The sequence below is a fragment of the Urocampus carinirostris genome, chromosome 14 (genome assembly GCF_059441175.1).
Source record: "Urocampus carinirostris isolate Australia breed hairy pipefish chromosome 14, RoL_Ucar_1.0, whole genome shotgun sequence".
Lineage (NCBI taxonomy): Eukaryota > Metazoa > Chordata > Actinopteri > Syngnathiformes > Syngnathidae > Urocampus > Urocampus carinirostris.
The window spans coordinates 5,075,497-5,093,420 of NC_142362.1; the positions used below are offsets into that span (position 1 = coordinate 5,075,497).

The 17,924-nt window shown below is 41.0% G+C and overlaps 1 protein-coding gene across 3 annotated transcripts; it reads left to right on the forward strand.

Moving 5' to 3' along the window:
- The first annotated feature begins 14 nt into the window (after positions 1-14).
- LOC148352525 (intraflagellar transport protein 54-like) lies at positions 15-17,912 on the forward strand. Of its 3 annotated transcripts, none has more exons than XM_088352914.1 (14): positions 15-281; positions 1,626-1,694; positions 1,766-1,927; positions 1,996-2,097; positions 2,171-2,795; positions 2,868-2,933; positions 3,061-3,084; positions 5,170-5,248; positions 5,323-5,415; positions 5,490-5,613; positions 5,730-5,766; positions 5,844-5,917; positions 9,332-9,546; positions 12,798-13,056. In XM_088352914.1, the coding sequence occupies exons 1-14, from the start codon at positions 150-152 to the stop codon at positions 12,958-12,960; spliced, it is 1,965 nt and encodes a 654-aa protein (XP_088209040.1). In that variant the 5' UTR covers positions 15-149; the 3' UTR covers positions 12,961-13,056. The 3 variants fall into 3 exon arrangements, with proteins under 3 accessions (XP_088209040.1, XP_088209039.1, XP_088209038.1); XM_088352913.1 differs by adding an exon at positions 17,438-17,912 and having other exon boundaries at positions 16-281; positions 2,171-2,933; positions 12,798-12,975; XM_088352912.1 differs by having other exon boundaries at positions 16-281; positions 2,171-2,933.
- Positions 17,913-17,924: the final 12 nt, after the last annotated feature.

The window sequence follows — 17,924 nt, forward strand, 5'->3', positions numbered from 1 at the left end:
TGACGAAACAAAGTCGAAATAATGAAATAATTTTGCCAATTTTGCATTTCTAAAATGGCTCAAGGATAAAAACAAATCAAGGAAGGCACCCAAATATGAAAAGGAAGAATAGTAGATAAAAATACACTGTGTATCAAATAAGAGTAAAAATGTCCGCCATTAACGGCGCCATCATCAAAAAGACCCAAAGCACACTCGGCAAAGTTATCAAGAAACCTGCTTTGACCGAAAAACTGCTCAGCAAACCTCCCTTTCGATACTTGCACGATATCTTCACCGAGGTGAGACGCAATTTGATTATTTTAAACTATATCGAGTGTATTAATAGTCAACATATTTCAGCCGTAAATTGTTAGGTTATCATACTTGTGGTTCGTCGGCGGACTAAAAGCTTTATTTTCAGAATTTAAATAATAGTCAAGTCAAAGTTAATATTATTTGTCATTTTTTAGATGTATTTGACATACAAAGGAATCAAAAGTACATTTCACACTGTCCCATGGGGTAGACATTGACAACAATATAGTGCAGCTAACGCTAAGATAATACTAAATGATAGTGCAAGCACATAGAAGGATTAGTTGTAGTTTAAAGGAACAAGTGACCTACAGGTGGCGCTGTCACGTTGAATAACCAAGCAAAAAAAGAGGATTTTTTTTTCCCTTTTTTCTGTCTCTATCTTATCAGTCGCAATCTGTCTTTCTCTGAGTCATTCCATCCATCCATTATCGGCACCTCTTATCCTCAGTAGGGTCGCGGGGATGCTGGAGCCCATCCCAGCTATCTTCGGGCAGTAGGCAGGGGACACCCTGAACTGGTTGCCAGCCAGTCGCAGGGCACACAGGGACAGACAATTCGCTCGCTCATTCACACCTAGGGACAATTTGAACCGGCCAATTAACCTGAAATGCATGTTTTTGGAATGTGGGAGGAAACCCACGCAAGCATGGGGAGAACATGCAAACTCCACACAGGAGGTTCGATCTCACAACCTCAGAACTGTGCCGCACACGCGCTAACCACTGCGCCTCCGTGGTGGCTCTGTCATTCCGTCGGTCCGTTTTCTGTTTCTTGTCTATTTGTCTGTCCGTCTTTCTCTGTTTCTGCCCGTCTGCTTTTCTCTGTGTCCGTCTGTCTTTCTCTGTGTCCGTCTGTCTTTATTTGTGTCCGTCTGTCTTTCTCTTTGTCTGTCCGTCTTTCTCTGTGTCTGTCTGTGCCTCCTCTGTGTCCGTTCGTCGATTTTTTTCCCTGTGTGTCTGTCCTTCACTGTGTCAGTCTGCCTGTCTCAGTCTGTCTGTTTTTCTTTCTCTGTGTCTTTTTGTCTGTTTGTCTCCGTCTCTCTTCTTGCATGTATGCCTGTCTTTCCCTGTGTCTGTTCGTCTCTATCTGTTCATCTTTCTGTTTCATTGTCTGTATCTGTCTCTCTCTCTTCATCTGTTTGTATTTGTCCCTATCAGGATATGTGTCAGTCTCTATCCCTCCAACTTTCTGTTACTATGTCTTTATCTTTGTGTCTGTCCCTATCTGTATTATTATATTGGTCTTTATGTCTGTTTCCATTTGTACGTCGATCCATCTGTCTCTGTCTGTCTTTCTGTGTTGAAACGTTTTTGGTCCTTCCCCAGGTCATCAGGACAACTGGGTTTATGAAAGGATTGTACAAAGAAAATGAGTTGAAGTCAGAGTGTGTTAAAGTAAGGGACACAAAAAAAATCACCCACATTTCTTGCCAGAAATCTGAAAAGGAGCATTTTTCAATCTGTAGGACAAAGAGACAAAGATGGCGTTCCTTCAGAAAGCAATCGATGTTCTGGTGATGGTCACCGGGGAGCCTTTGGCGGCGAGACCGGCACATATCGTAGCTGGACACGAGCCAGAGAAGACCAACGAGCTCCTGCAGGCCATGGCCAAGTGCTGTCTTAATAAGGTTTGTCCAATCAACAGAGGACACCAAACACTGATTCTGAAGCTGATTATTTTTCTTATTTTTCTTAGGTTTCCAGCAAGGACGCTGTAAAGCGAGTTCTTGCAGGAGAAAGGCTGGAAGTGAGGACCAAAGACGCTTCGGAGGGACGTCAACGACACCCAGAAAGAGGGGTTAGCTGCTCCTACTTCATCCACAAAGGACAGAAAAAGTCTTTTTCCATAAACATTTTGTGAATGATTTCAGGAGAAGAAGACATCAGAACATAGGACAGAGAAGGAGCCCGAACGAGACAGACCCCGACGAGACGGCGAGCGAGACCACCGCCACAACAAGGAAAGTTCTTCCAAGAACCATCAGCGGGAACCAGAACCTGCCAAAGACACGGGAAAGGAAGGTGAAGGTCCCGAACAAGACAACGATAAAGAAGACAAAAGTGAGCAAAACAAGAATAAAGAAGAAAAAAGTCGAGAGCGAGACAAGGATAAAGAAAACAAAGCTCGCGAGCGAGACACAGACAAAGAAGTCAAAGGTTGTGAGCAGGACAAGGGTATTGAAGACAAAAGTCGTATGCGAGACAAGGATATAGGAAACAAAGCTCATGAACAAGACGCGGGTAAAGAAGACAAAGGTTGTGTGCGAGACAAGGGTAAAGAAGACAAAAGTCGCGAACAAGGCAAGGATAAAGAAGACAAAGGATGTGAAAGAGACAAGAACAAAGTAGAAAAAAGACACGAGCGAGACAAGGATAAAAAAGACAAAGCTCACGAGCAAAACAAGAATATAGAAGACAAAAGCCGCGAGCGCGACAAGGATGAAGAAGACAAAGGTCCTGAGCGAGACAAACTGCACACTTATGACAAAAGTCATGGTAAGGAAAACAACAACGAGAAACTAAAAATCGCAGCGAGCGAGACACCTAAGCCGCTCCTGTCTCACGAAGAGAGTCCGGCGAGAACGTATCAGCTGTCTTCCGCCAAAGAACAGAGGACGAAAAACACCTTTGGAGGTACCTTTTGCGTTCCCTGATGCTAATCTATGCTAACGATGCTAATGCTAACCTCACTTTCTGGACTGAGTTTAAAAAGAATTCGGCGCTTTGTTTGACAATCGTTTTCTTTTTTTTTTGTCAACAGACGAAGACGACAGTGAAGCCAGAGGTGAGTGTCTCGTTCTTTTCGCTGTGAGATCAAAATATGAATCTAATAACATAGTTGCCAAGTTGAACTTGAAAAAACAGATTTTTTTTTTTTTATTGTTCGATCAACTGCCCTGTGTTATCTTTCTTTCATGTTTTGTTCAGTTAGTTAGTACGTCTGCCTGTATTATGTATCTTGGTTTTGTCGTCATCATGGCACGCTCATTGTTTTGTCCACGTGTGGTCATGTTTCTTGTGTTGTCTTCTTTCCATGTTTTGTTCTGTTGGAGCTGGTTGTGTGGTAAGATTATGGCTTTATTCCAATCACGAGTATTTTCCTGTGTCTTTCTTCCCTTTATGTTTTGTTGAGTTAGAAGTTGGTTTTCATTCATATCCTGTGTTGTCTTCCTTTTTATTTTTTGTTCTGTTGGAGGAGGTTGTGTCTGAAAATTACGTGTTTATTCTATCCTCGAGTGAGTATCTCCCTGCGCCTTTCTGTTATTTTCTTTCTTTCTTCTTTCTTCCTTTCGTGTTTTGTTGAGGTAAAAGTAGTTGGTATTCCTTCATATCCTGCGTTAGCTTCTTTTTCATGTTTTGTTATGTTAGAGCTGGTTGTGTGTTAAGATTATGGCTTTATTCCAATCACGAGTATTTCCCTGCTTTTTTATCTTTCATGTTTTGTTGAGTTAGAAGTAGTTAGTATTCCTTCATATCCTGCGTTATCTTCTCTTTCATGTTTTGTCATGTTGGAGCAGGTTGTGTTGGAAAATTATGTGTTTATTCTATCGTCGAGTGAGTATCTCCCTGCGTTTCTTTGTCTCTTTCTTCTTTCCTTCTTTCACGTTTTGTTGAGGTAGAAGTAGTTGGTATTCCTTCATATCCCGCGTTATCTTCTCTTTTATGTTTTGTTATGTTGGAGCAGGTTGTGTTGGGAAAATAATGTGTTCATTTTATCCATGAGTGAGTATCTCCCTGCGTCTTTCTTTCTTTCTATTCCTTTTGTGTTTTGCTTGGTTAGAAGTAGTTGGTCTTCTCTTTCATGTTTTGTCCAGTTAGCTTTTGGTCCAGCATATTGTGAGTTGTCTTTTGTGTTTTTGTACAATTAGTTAGTGTCCCCACATATCCTGCCTTGTTTTCTCCATGTAGTTGTTCTATCAACGCCTGGGTATGTGTCCTGTGTCCTCGTTCTTCAGTGTTTTGTTCAGTTCGAACAAGTTCTCTGTTGTCTTCACTTTCAAGTTTTGTTAAGAAGAAACCTAATTCCACTGGCTTATCGTTTTGCAAATGTTTTTCTTTTCTTATTTTGTTTAATTCAAAGATTTCAATGTTAGATAAATAATAAATTAAAAACTAGAGTATCACATTTGTTATAACATTCAAATAAAATATTCAATATTTTACATATAATTATTTGTATTAATTATATTAATTTGTTCTATTGGCTATGTGACTTGGGATTTATTCAATTAAAACAAGTGTAGTTAAAAAAATACATACATTTTTTTTCAACGAAAATAAGCAGAAAAATACCTCATATTTGATTTATTTTATTTTTCAAACTTTTTTGTGGCAAAATTGAAATATAATAATACGATTTCAATTTTTCTGTATTTCAGACTTGTAAAATGAGCACACAGATCTCATTTGATTTTACCCAAAATAAAAACAACCTTCACAAAAATGGCATTAAAGTTCTGTTATTCCTTTCTTTTTAAAAACAAAAACGATTTTCCAAAAAACCTCAGAAATTCAAATGTGCGCCTTATAGTATATAATATACTACGGTTTGCCTATTAGACTGGAAACACCATAAATGATATTGTTAATGCACAGTTCCAATGAAATGTTTTAACAAACTATTTATGAATGAATTAATCTAGCTATGAAGTATTTTTCTTTTAATTTTAGGAGTTTTTTTCTTACTTTCAATGTAGTTTTAATTTCATGAGCCTTATATATGAAGAAGATCACAGAGGACTCTTCTAAGGGTCTGCCTTATAATCAGGTGGGCCTTATAGTCCGGAAAATACAGTGTATATTTGAACTTCATATGCCTTCCTTATGAAATGTCCACATTGAAGACCGAGTCCCACGTTTTTCCCTAAAGGCCCTCAAGGCCCAAGTCTTTCCAACAAGGAAAGCGGAGATACTGCAGGATCCCCAATCACAACAGACGCCGCCTCCAGGTCTCCTCCACGGCACCACCAATGAATACATGTGGTGTTTTTCGGTCCAACTGATGCTTTTCTCGGTCGCCTAGCAACCACCGACTCTCCCGGCCCACCAGCGCTCGGCGAGCTCCCCCTCCGGTCAAGAAACGGGACAGTTTCACCGAAGGCTTGCCGCCTGATAGGTCGCCTCTGCCGAGATCAACGCAGAAAACTTCCCGATGTTTCAAACTTTATTTTTTTTTTCTTCCCCTGGAAGGCTTTCGAGCGCTAAATCGTCCGTCATCGGGGAGGGAAAGAAGCGTTCGGACAACGAGGACGAAGAAGACGAAGGGTTTCTGGTCGAGGAGGTGGCCCCGGAACCGGAAGATGCTCAGGAGAAGGTCGAGTTGCCATAGTAGCACTTTTGGTGGAAGACTTTAGACCTAATAAAAGCAGGTCCAAATTCTGGTGCACTTTTTAGTAACATGTCATTGTAGTTTTGTTTTTTTGTATCCAGGAATCGAGACAAGAATTAAGTAGTGATGAAAAACATGGTACGTCATTCACATCGATCTGTCTTTAAAGTTAGCTATTCTTGCTAATGAGTTGCACAATGTCTCTGTTGATGTAGGAGGACTTGTGAAGAAGATCCTCGAAACTAAAAACGATTATAAGCAGTCACCGCCCTCTAATACACCCAAAGAGGTATTTATTGATATTAATTTATATTGATGTCAAACGAAGCAAGCTTTATTTACCCAGCGCTCAATAAAAGGAGAGCTGCTAGCAGCTATCCATTGCCTGCAGCTAAATGGCCAATTTTGAGTGGCTAAAGAAGGAAACGGTGGGGAGAATGGCAGAAAATGAAGGACCCAGCAAGGTTTAGCTATACAGAGCAGCGAACAATAAGAATGGAGGCTAGCAGCGAGCCATCGCCTGCAGCAAAGTGGTCAACATGAGTGGCTAAAAAAGGAAACTGTGGAAAAACAAAGGCAGGAAACTCGAGGACGAAGCAAGCTATATTCACATAGCCTCTACTCTTATTGTTAGCTGCTCTAACAGTGAGTCATAGCCTACAGCCAAGTAGCCAATTTTGAGTGGCTAAAGAGGGAAACGAAAGGGAAAACGGCAGAAACTGAAGGACTGAGTAAGGTTTGTTTATACAGACCAGCTAACAATAAGAAAGGAGAGTTGCGGCGAGCAGTAGCACGCAACCAGTTGGCTAATGTTAATGGCTAAAGAAGGAAACGGTGGGGAAAATGGCAGAAACTATAAGAACAAGCAAGCGTTAATTATACAAAGCAGCTAACAATAGGAATAGCAGTTAGCAATGAACCATAGCCTGCAGCCAAGTGGTTAACTTGAGCGGCTAAAGAAGGAAACCGTGGGAAAAAAAGGCAGGAAACTAAAGGATGAATCATGCTATATTCACACAGAGCAGCTAGAATAGAATAGAATAGAATAGAATAGAATATACCTTTATTGTCATTGTTACAAATGGGCTAACATATTGTGACAACGAAATTGGGCATGACACTCCAGTTTTACACATAGTGAGGGTATGAGCAAGAAGATAAAGGAACAGAGAAGATAATGTTATAAAACAAGGGGAATAAGGCTATAGTTATAATTTACATGGTATTTACACAACAATGTCAGCATGTGGGATGTTACATACAGGGTTGTCGTGATAACGTTGTATCGTAACGGTTGTGCAATATTGCATTTGGTGCAAAGTCATCATGGTGCAAAAATAGTCCGCATATACATTGGTGCGAGCATAGACATCATAGTGCAAAAAAAGGAATGGTCAGACATTGTGCAATTTGAGCATTAAACGTAGTGCAGTCGACATGTGCAAGAACAAGACTTGAGTAACATTATTTTCGTATGAGGTAGTGTTGGCACGAGTTTTCAGTTTTTGTGCGGTGTCTGTTGAGCAGTGAACAAACATAGTGCAGACAGCATGTACGTGAGTACCATTTTACATACGTGTGAGGTATTTTTTTTTTTTTTTTTTTTTTTTTTTTTTTTTTTTTGCAACAGTTTTCAGTTGTTTGTGCGGTGTCTGTTTGGGTGGTAATGGCTGTGGGGAAGAAACTGTCTCTGAGTCTGTTCGTTTTTGCTTTGTGTGACCTGTAGCGCTTGCCGGAAGGCAGCAGGTCGAAGAGATGGTGGCCGGGGTGAGAAAAGTCCTTGACGATGTTTTCTGCTCTGCTGAGGTAGCGAGAGCAGGCAATGTCCTCCAGACTGGGCAGAGAGCAGCCGACGATTCTCTGGGCTGTTTTTATGATCCTCTGGAGCTTTTTCCTGTCTGCTGCTGTGCACCCCGCATACCACACCGTGATGCAGTATGTTAGGATGCTCTCCACTGTGGCTTTGTAGAAAGACACCTGCAGCTGCTGTTTTAGGTTATTTTTCCTGAGCAATCTCAGGAAGTGCAGTCGCTGCTGGGCCTTCCCTACCACCGCTCTGGTGTTTGCAGACCAGGAGAGGTCGTCGGCGATGTGCACGCCCAGAAACAATAAGAATAGAGAATAACGGTAAGCCGTAGCCTGCAGGCAGGTGGCCAATGTAAGTGGCTAAAGAAGGAAACTGTGGAAAAAGAAGGTGGGAAACTGAGAGACATAGCAAGCTTTATTTAAACAGAGCAGCTAACAGTAAGAGTAGAGGCTAGCGGTGAGCCATCGCCTCCAGCAAAGTGGTCAACATGAGCGACTAAAGAAGGAAACTGGAAAAACAAAGGCAGGAAACTCAAGGATGAAGCATGCTATATTCACACAGAGCAGCTAACAATAAGAATAGAGAATAACGGTAAGCCGTAGCCTGCAGGCAGGTGGCCAATGTAAGTGGCTAAAGAAGGAAACAGTGGAAAAAGAAGGTGGGAAACCGAAAGACATAGCAAGTTTTATTTAAACAGAGCAGCTAAGAGTAAGAGTAGAGGCTAGCGGTGAGCCATCGCCTCCAGCAAAGTGGTCAACATGAGCGACTAAAGAAGGAAACTGTGGAAAAACAAAGGCAGGAAACTCAAGGATGAAGCAAGCTATATTCACACACTGCTGCTCACAGTAAGAGTAGAGGCTAACGGTGAGCCATAGCCTGCAGCCAAGTAGCCAATGTGAGTGGTTAAAGAAGGAAACAGTGGGAAAACAGGCAGGAAACTAAAGGACTGAGCAAGGTACATTTATACGGAGCAGCTAACAATAAGAATGGGTGCTAGTGGCAAGCCATGCCCTGCAGCCAAGTGGTCAACTTGATTGGCTAAAGAAGGAAACAGTAGAAAAACAGGCAGGACACTGAAGAATGAAGCAAGCTACATTCGCATAGAGCAGCTAACAATAAGAGTAGAGGCTAACGGTGAGCCATAGCCTGCAGCCAAGTGGCCAATTTTGAGTGGCTAAAGAAGGAAACAGTGGGAAACAGGCAGGAAACTAAAGGATAAAGCAAGCTATCTTCACACAGAGTAAAACTGAAAGACGACAACAGCTATGTGCAGGGTTTGTACAGGTGCTTGGATTGGATTTGTGTTTTCAAGATTTGAAACATGCTTGAATTGTGGTTGCTTGTGAATGCTTGAAATGGTTGCCATGTTTCTTGGTCATTTAATTAAGAGGAATAAACAGTGTCTGCTTAGAAATGCCGCCGACAAGCTTGCTTTGTTGGCTTTGTTTTGCCCTTGCATTTTGTTCTTCCCTCGTAACTAACGGCAGCTGGCATTTGTTTGTATGGAGTTATGTGAAGCCCAAGCCTACAAGTGAAGAGACAAAGATGCTGGGTACTGGAGAAATTGGGAAATCGACTTTGAAAGTGCTCAAAAAAGTGCTTGAATTTGTCCATGAAAATGGTGTACGAACCCTGTAAGCGCCGAACACGCGTGGTTAGAAAAGGAAACAGTGGAAAAAAATTCAACAATGCCTAAAACATGGGAGTTTGGGTCGTTTGCTTCGATACCAGCTGTTGAATACGATTGACACTGAAGGATGAAACGGGAGCAGCTAACAATAACACCTGGAGGAGAGCTAAAACGTGCAGGCGGGTGGCTAGAGATGGAAACAGGAAAAAAAGGGCCACCAAACATTTCAAGTTACCCTTTTTTTTTTTACGTCGGTTTCTTCTCAGGTCTTGTCGGAGGAAGCCCGCAAGAAGGAGCGGGACCTGTCGACGCGTGAGGCGGAGCGTCTCCGCGCCTCCGTCCAATCGGTGTGCAGGAGCGCCTTGCCCTTGGGCAAAATCACCGACTACGTCCACGAGGACATCGACGCCGTGCGGGCCGAGCTGCGGACGTGGAGGCGGGAGAACCGAGACCGCGCCCAGGTTTTGCTCCAAGAGCAGAGGTGAGCGCGCTAGTCTCCGTCCTAGTGTTAAAGAACCTGCGGCCCGCGGGCCAGCTCAAGCCCGCAAGGGCTTTTAATCAACGTCGAGCGGAAAATGAGCTGCGCTTTTGAAATGGGTCCACTTGATGGCGCCAAGGCAAACTGGAGCTCTCTTTCTTGCTTTCTCTTTTAATTTTTTTTCTTACTTTCTCTCTTTCACTTTTTTTCCATCTCTTTCTTTCTTTCTCTCCTTTTTATCTTTTTCTCATCCTCTCTCTTTCTCTCCATTTTAATCTCTCACCCTCTCTTTCTCTCTCTCGGATTTGAGACTGGGAGGTTCGGGTTCGCGCCCCGGCCGAGTCATTCCTAAGACTTAAAAAGTGGTCGGCGGCGCCCTCTGTTGGCTGCGGCTGCATCGGCTCGCTACAACGGGTCAGGTGCAATCGACATTTCGTTCTGTGTACATTGTTACACAGAATGACAATACAAGGAAATTATTATTATTATTATTATTATTCTCACCCTCTTTCTCTCCAATTTTTCTCTTTCTCTCCTTTTTTTTCTCATGATCTCTCTCTCTCCCTTTGTCTCTTTCTTTTTCATCATATCCCTTTCTCTCCATTTTAATCTCTCTTTCAGATTTTTCTCTTTCCTTTTTTTTCTCATGATCACTCATTCTCTCGGTCTTTTTCTCCTTTATTTTTTCTCATTTTTCTCATCCTCTCTCTTACTCTCCATTTCTATCACGCTTTCAATCTCCCTCTCTGATTTCTCTTCCTCTTTTTTTCCTCATAATCACTCTTTCTCTTCATCTCTTTATTTTTCTTTTTTCTCATCCTCTTTCTTTCTCTCGTATTTAATCTCTCACCGTCTTTCTCCCTCTCTGATTTTTCTATTCTCATTCTTTTCTTTTTTTCTCACTTTATCTCTCTCCCTATGTTCTAATCTCTTTTTCAATTTCTTCTCTTCATTTCTGTCTTTCTTTTTCCACGTCTTATCTTCTTTGTCCCTTTCTTACTCTTATTCTCTTGGTGTTTTTCCTCCCTTACCCCCCCTATTGTGCTCTCTCTCTATGATGCTCTCTATTTCTCTTACTCTCTTTTCTCTCACTATTTCCTTCCCTTTCTGCCTTTCTCTGTCTCCCTCGTTCTCTCTTTTTATCTCTTTCTTTCTCTTTTGTGCTCCTTTTTTATTTCTCCATTTCTCTTTCTCTCTCTCTGTCTGTTTCCTTTGTTATCTGTATTTTCATCCTTCTCTTTCTCATTCACTCTTCTTTTTTCTCCATTTCTCTATGGCTCTCTCTCTATTTTTCTCTTTCTTTCCTTTCCTTTTTCTGTCTCTCTTCTTCTCTCTCTTTCTCTTTAATATACTAGCCTGGCCCCCAAAAATTACATATTACGTCTTTGTTTTAAGCTCTTAGTTTGATATTCAGCTTTGAAGTATTACTGTAGTTGTGTTTTTCTTAGTATTTATGGAGTAGGATTTCGATTGAAATTCGGTAGTTTTTGGTAGTATTGCTGTAGTTTTGTTTTTGCAGTATTTTTCTAGTATTTCTGCAGTGTTTTTTTTAAGTATTTCCATATTACCGTATTTTCCGCACTATAAGGCGCACCGGGTTATAGGGCCGTCTCGAAAAAATAGTTTTTGGTCCTATTTTTGACATATATAAGACGCACCGGATTATAAGGCGCTACAATGGGAACGTGGACAAAACAGTCAGATAGTTCAGTCCGACTTATTACCCCCTTAACATTCCGAAAGCTTGCAAAGACGCAAATACGTGTCGAGAACACGTGCGGATGCGGTGTCCGTAAGATGTCACTCAAATGCATCGTTCCATCATTCGGAAGGTTAAAGTCTTGGGATTCAAGAAATGATAACCATTCCTTCGTATCTATTTTCTTTTTCGCTCGCAACTTTACTGTGCATATGACAATAAACACTTGGAATTGAGTTGAATTTAAAAATAGACACTCCATTCCATCCATTATCTGCACCGCTTATCACAGAAACATCGAGTTCAGTCTGAAACAAGACAATATAAAACCGGGAATAGCTCTCCGAAGTCATTGTGTTCATAATAATGTGCAGGCAATGTCCTTTTATATCCGTGAGGGTAGTAAATCCAGGAGAATACAATATTTACAAATACAGAATAGAAAAAAATGCTTCCTCTATGCCATCGGCCACATGCTATACGCATTCATCTTTTTCGGCCAATTGCAGGCTTTGTTTCGCTGTTTAAGCCAATGGCAGCCTGTACATTATAAAAAGGATCCGCCCCTTGACCTCCGAATAACTTTAGCCAATAGTGATCGATTCAACTGATGATTGACACATCTTTTTCGCCCAATTGCAGGCTTTGTTTGCCGTTTGAGCCAATGGCAGTCTGTAAATGATAAAAAGGATCCGCCTCTTGACCTCCGAATAACTTTAGCCAATAGTGATCGATTCAACTGATGATTGACACATTGGTTAGCCAATGAAACGCCGGTAAATAAATCCCACCATCCACCGCGTACTACTTGGCGTTCGGGGGAAAATCGAGTCGGCGGCTGCAAGTTAGTTGGAAAACTTAATGTTGATCCATAAATAAGGCGCATTGTATTATAAGGCGCATGGTCAGCTTTTGAAAAAAATAAAGGCTTTTAGGTGCGCCTTATAGTGCAGAAAATACGGTAATATTTGCTGAATATTTCTGTAGAATTTTTGTTGTTTATTTGTAGTATTTTATGTTGTATTTTTGTAGTATTACAGTAGTTTTGACTTTAGCAGTTTTGTAGTACGTGATGTATTTTGTAGTATTTACATAGTCATTTTTTTTCTTGAATAAATGTAGTATTTTTGTCATATTTTTCGTAGTACAGTATTACTGTAGTTTTGTTTTTGTAGTATTTTTTTTTAGTATTTCTGGAGTAGTTTTCCATGGTAGTATTTTCCGAATAATTCTGTAGTATTTTTGTTGCATTTTGATGGTAGAACTTACGTTGTATATTTGTAGTATTTTATGTAGTATTTTGTAGTATTACAGTAGTTTTATGATTTTAGTTTTTTTGTGTTGTATTTTCATAGATTTTTTGTTGTTGTATATCTGCAGTAGTATTTTTGTAGTACAGTGTTACTGTAGTTTTGTTGATGTAGTATTTTTCTAGTATTTCCGTAGATTTTTTTGCAGTATTTCTGCTGTAAAACACCTCGAGTAGCATTTCAAACGACCACCCTCAGGGGGCGTAATTGTCCCCGATTAAAACTGTCCAAAATGTACGTCCCAGAGCGACGGAGCAGACTCTAGAACCTCTTCAGACCGAACTAGTAGAGCTGGAGCAACAGATGAAAGACTACCAGGACAAAATCTGCGCCCTGAGGTCCAACATTCTGAGCAACGAGGAGAAAATCCGCAAAAACTTGGTGGCCATCATCTCGTCTCGCTCTTGAGGGAGGGGAGCGCAGGTTTGTGGGACAGGCTGGAGTCTGGAGGGGTCTCAACTGTGATATACTAGAATATAAATACTAAAGTCATCATGTCCTGAACACGTTTTAGTTCTTCTGATGAATCGCAACATTCGGGGTTGAAAAAAATTTATATATTTTGTCCAGAATATGGCATTATTATTAGTAATATACTGAACAGAAGAACCTCCCCCTTTTCCTGCTTTTTTCCTTTGTTTCTTATGTCCCCTGGCTTTTAATTTTCTTTTTCTTATTTTCTTCTCCATTATCCTCTTTTAATTTTTCCCTGTTTTTTATTTTTTCCTGCTTGTTTTCTTTGACTTTTTTTTCTTTTTCATTTTTTCTTTTATTCTTTCGTCTCTTTTTTCCCCTGTAGCTTTTACTTTTTTTTTGCTTGATGTTTTTGTCTTTTTACCTTTTTGGCATTTCATTTTTCTTCTTTTGTTTCCTTTTTCTTGGTTTTTCCTCTTTTTCTTATTATTTCCTGCTTGTTTTCTTCTACTGTTTTTCTATTTATTATGTTGTTTCTTTTTACCATTGGCTTTTCTTGTTTTCTCCTTTTTCCCTTTGCGTTTTTTATTTTATGTTTCTTTTTTCCTAGCTTTTTTTTTCCCCTCTTTTATGATCTCCTGCTTGTCTTCTACTTTTTTCTCTTTTGCCTTTTTTTCATTTTATTCCCTTTTTTCTATAGCTTTTTTTTCTTCATTTTTTTCTCCTTTTTTCCTTTGCGTTTTTTCCTCCCTTTTTTTCTTCTCTTACGCTTCTTTTTCTCATTTTTTCTGCCGGTATTCTTCTACTTTTTTCAATGTTTCTCTTTTTGTTTTATTTTCTCGTTTTTCTTTCTGTAGCTTTTTCCTTTTGTTTTTCTCGATGACCTTTTTTCCTTTTGCATTTTGTTCTTTTATTTTTCCCTTTTCTTCGTCTTTTTCTTCAGACTGCCCTCACCACTACATCCAGTTCTCTTAAGGTGGGCGGAACTGTCCGTGGGTGAGCACTCACCATTGTAGTATTACCGTAGTTGTATTTTTGTAGTATTTCTGTCGTAGTATTTCTGTAGAAGTATTTTGAAGCGTTTCCATACTTGTAGTATTCCTTTTGTTTTTTTTAATATGACTCTAGTTGTTTTTATGTTGTATTTTTGTATCATAGTATTACTGCAGTAGTATTTTCGTAGTAGTTGTATAGTATTTTCTTCCAAAATAATATGTTAGGTCCCTGTTTTCAAGCACTCTATTTGATATTTAGTTTTGTAGCAATTTTGTAGTTTTCTGTTGCATACCCACAAATGGACAATGGGTTTTTATTACTAGTACTATATTTAGTATTATAGTATAGTATATTATCCTTATATGTTTACCCTTTTGGGAACCGGATAGAGGCGTGCCAGGCCGCATGTGGCCCGCGAGCCGTAGCAACCCCCTATAGCCAATCAACACACCAGAAGAAGAAACAAGTGCATCATGGGAAAGAAAAACCCTAACCCTGAACTCAGATGAAGTTGGCCTCCCTCGGATGCTAACGAGCCGCAATTCCAAAAGAAGACAGCAGAAGGCGACAAATACTGAAATATCCATCCATCCATTATCTGTACCGCTTATCCTCAGTAGGGTCGCGGGGGTGCTGGAGCCCATCCCAGCAATCATCGGGCAGTAGGCAGGGGACACCCTGGACTGGTTGCCAGCCAATAGCAGGGCACACAGGGACAGACAATTTGCTCGCTCATTCATACCCAGGGACAATTTGGACCAGTCAATTGACCTGACATGCATGTTTTTGGAATGTGGGAGGAAACCGGAGTGCCCGGAGGAAACCCACGCAAGCACAGGGAGAATCTGCAAACTCCGCACAGGAAGGTTGGTAGCTGGATTTGAACCCATGACCTCAGAACTGTGCGGCACACGCGCTAGCCACTGCGCTGCCGTGCTGCCCAATACTGAAACATACATGACTAAAATAGCGCCCTCACAGGTTCTCCTTCCTCTGCGCATCTGTAAAGATTTACGCCCAAAAATGTCGGACGCCGTCATTAAAAGCAAGCCGGGATAACGCTGACATTTAGGCGGGAAAATAAAAAGTAGATTTATGGCCGCCCTCCCCGATCACCGTCTCGCTTAATGAGGTGTTTTGCAGCAAGCGCTTCCGTTCGAAGGGATAAATTGTCAAAATAGCGCCGCTAATAGCGTAGCGTCCTTGTCACTGGACGGCCTCGGCTAAAGGCAATTTCCTTTCGCCGTCTTGGGTGTGGTCATAAACTTTACATGGGGAAGAAACATTATTTAAAGTAGGTGTCTGTAGTAAGCACCCCCAAAAATTATAGCATTTTTTAAGACTCTCTTCTCGTTAGAGTGATTCTTTTGTCAGTTAGGTATAGAATGGATCTCGAGAAATGAACTCTCAAAGTAGACAGTTTGACTACGAGAAGCTCTACAAATCTTGATAAACAGACGGACATTGTAGTGATCAGTTTAGCTTGGTGTAATTGGGAGACTTCTGACTGTTCTCTCCAAGTTGATCATCAAAGGGCAAGTTCACCTGCCGCGCGTTCCTTTTTTGCCTTCCCCTCTTCTTAGGTATGTGATTGTGACTTTTCCGTTAATGTTTTTCACCACGTGTCTTGATATTATTAGAATATTGTCCAGATGGGGTGCAGGCTTCCGGAGGCTTTCAGGTTAGCCCCTTAGCTGTCTGTTAGCTGGCTAGCTTGCTGTGCCAATTGTTTTTTCCCTGGCTGCGTTCATGTTTTGCACACTTGCACGCGATAATCACACGTCAAAATGGATCTCGGGTTGCATTTATGCATGTTTGTTTTCCACTCTGATTTGAATAGGTGAACTTGCTTGAAATTCACTGGCTAACCAATGTGTCAATCATTTACACGAAGCAGCTAACCATAACAATAGCGGGAAACTATAACCTGCAGCTAAATGCAGGGTTTGTACGGGTGCTTGAAATCCTTGAATTTTAACGTTTTCAAAGTTTGAATAGTGCTTGAATTTAGGGTGAAGTGCTTGTAAATGCTTGAAATGGTTGCCATTTTTCTTGGCAGTCTGATTCGATAGAACACGCATTAAATTGAGAAAAAAAAACATGTCTGCTTAGAAATGTTCATGGGCAAGACACGGAACCCATAATGCCCCCGATGCACAGATAGGCGCCGGTGTGTAAGTGTGTGTCTGAATGGGTAAGTGTAAAGAACATTGTAAATTGCGCTTCGAGAGGTCTTCAGTGACTTGAAAGCCGCTATATAAATGCAGACCACTTACCATAATCATCATTTGAAATGGTCATTACTGGCTGCAGACTTTGAGGACCAGGGTGTTCTTTTTTTCAATACAGGCCTTCATAGGTTATTGCAGGTTGTGAACCGTGACAAAACGTTTGCAAGTGATCGAGAGTGGTGTCAATCAATCGGTCATATTGGAAATCATCTTACGAAATTGCGAACTTTTAAAAGGGAATTATGGGGCAGAAGAGATTGATGACAAGGAATGTCGAATGATGCAGAAATACTTTAAGGCGTTTTTTGTGTGTGTGTTTATTAAATCCGTCGGCATTATGGTGTGTTTTGGAGTCAATATTTTACACTGTTGGAGGGAATTGTCAGCTACTTCAGTACTATATAGGTGCGTATTACCATCTTTATAGCTTGCTGGTATATATTTTGGATCTCAAGAGTTTGCACTTTCCAATGATGTATTTCAGTGACTGGTGACATTGTACAGTCACATATTTGTTTATCAACAAAATTGTCAAGGGGTTAATGTAGCTCAGTTGGGAAAATGCCATATGCGGGGCCAAAAACACAGCTTATCCCACATCCTAAAGTGAAAATGCTCTATCACAAGGGTCTATTGTATTTACCTGAAGAGTACTTATGAACACAAAATGTTTTGTTGTTCATATTGTAGAGAGGGGGTCTCCTCGAAAGAAGGACCGAAAGAATATCGCTATTGTTAGGTTTTAAATATTAAAATGTAGCGTTTACCAAAATGTTCGAATTAGTTATCTGACTCCATTAATCAAACACAACCTACATTCTTCTAACAATGCACGCTCGTTTCTTGATGGGAAAAGATGGACAAGAGACCGGCATTTCCACACGGGGGCAGATTTAATTTCATTAGCAATTTAACTAACTGAACCCCATCGAATACGGCCGAATTAGTGTGGTTGGAGTCTCTGGGAAGCCTCCTCTCCCAAGTCCTCTAGTTTCTCCTTTCAGTCCACAACTTTCCGCAAGATGGTGTCCCGGCTCCTCCCGTGGGCGTGGCAATGAAGCGCCAACGTGAGCTCCACCACCTCGCCGCGATGTCTGGAAAACTCAAAACAGCACAGAGCGTTTCACAAACAATGCCGGCTGTCCTCCGTCATCAGGGCCTTTCTGCGTCTTCAGATGTGCTGACTATCTTATCATCCTCACGTCCCGTTTTCCGCCATTCCTGTAAACAATATTTTCTAACAGGGTGCCCTGAACTTTCACTGCTCATTGAACTTAAGCCTACCTGGTGAAAATCTTCATCGGGGCGGCAGTGGCTCAGGAGGTAGAGCGCTCGTCTTGGGATCAAGAGATTGCAGTTCGAATCCCGGTTCCTGCGTGTTACATGTCGAAGTGTCCTTGGGTAAGACACTGAACCTCTAATAAGCAGGTTAGGGCCTTACATGGCTGCACAGCGGCTATTGGGAAATGTGAAGCACACTGTAAAGCGCTTTGGGAAGTCTTGACTTGAAAAGCGCTATATAAATGCAGATCATTTCATTTCAATAAATGTAACTTGAATTCAATCGTATAAAATCCTTTGTAGTCAAATGTATAAAATCCTTAACTATCCACACTGTAATAAACCTATATGGTGGGGATTCTGTAACTCAGGGTTTACTGGCTCGAAGGACCAAGTCAGATGTATTAAGATGAATCATTTTTTTGTTATTAGTGGGGAAAACATCTTTTT

What these genes read in the sequence shown, in the direction of transcription:
- LOC148352525 (XM_088352913.1), top strand. Translation starts at nt 150, where the DNA reads ATGTCCGCCATTAACGGCGCCATCATCAAAAAGACCCAAAGCACACTC. An exon ending in AACGACACCCAGAAAGAGGG is followed by an intron (nt 2,098 to 2,170) that starts GTTAGCTGCTCC and finishes GAATGATTTCAG; the next exon opens with GAGAAGAAGACATCAGAACA. An exon ending in CCTCTAATACACCCAAAGAG is followed by an intron (nt 5,918 to 9,331) that starts GTATTTATTGAT and finishes GTTTCTTCTCAG; the next exon opens with GTCTTGTCGGAGGAAGCCCG.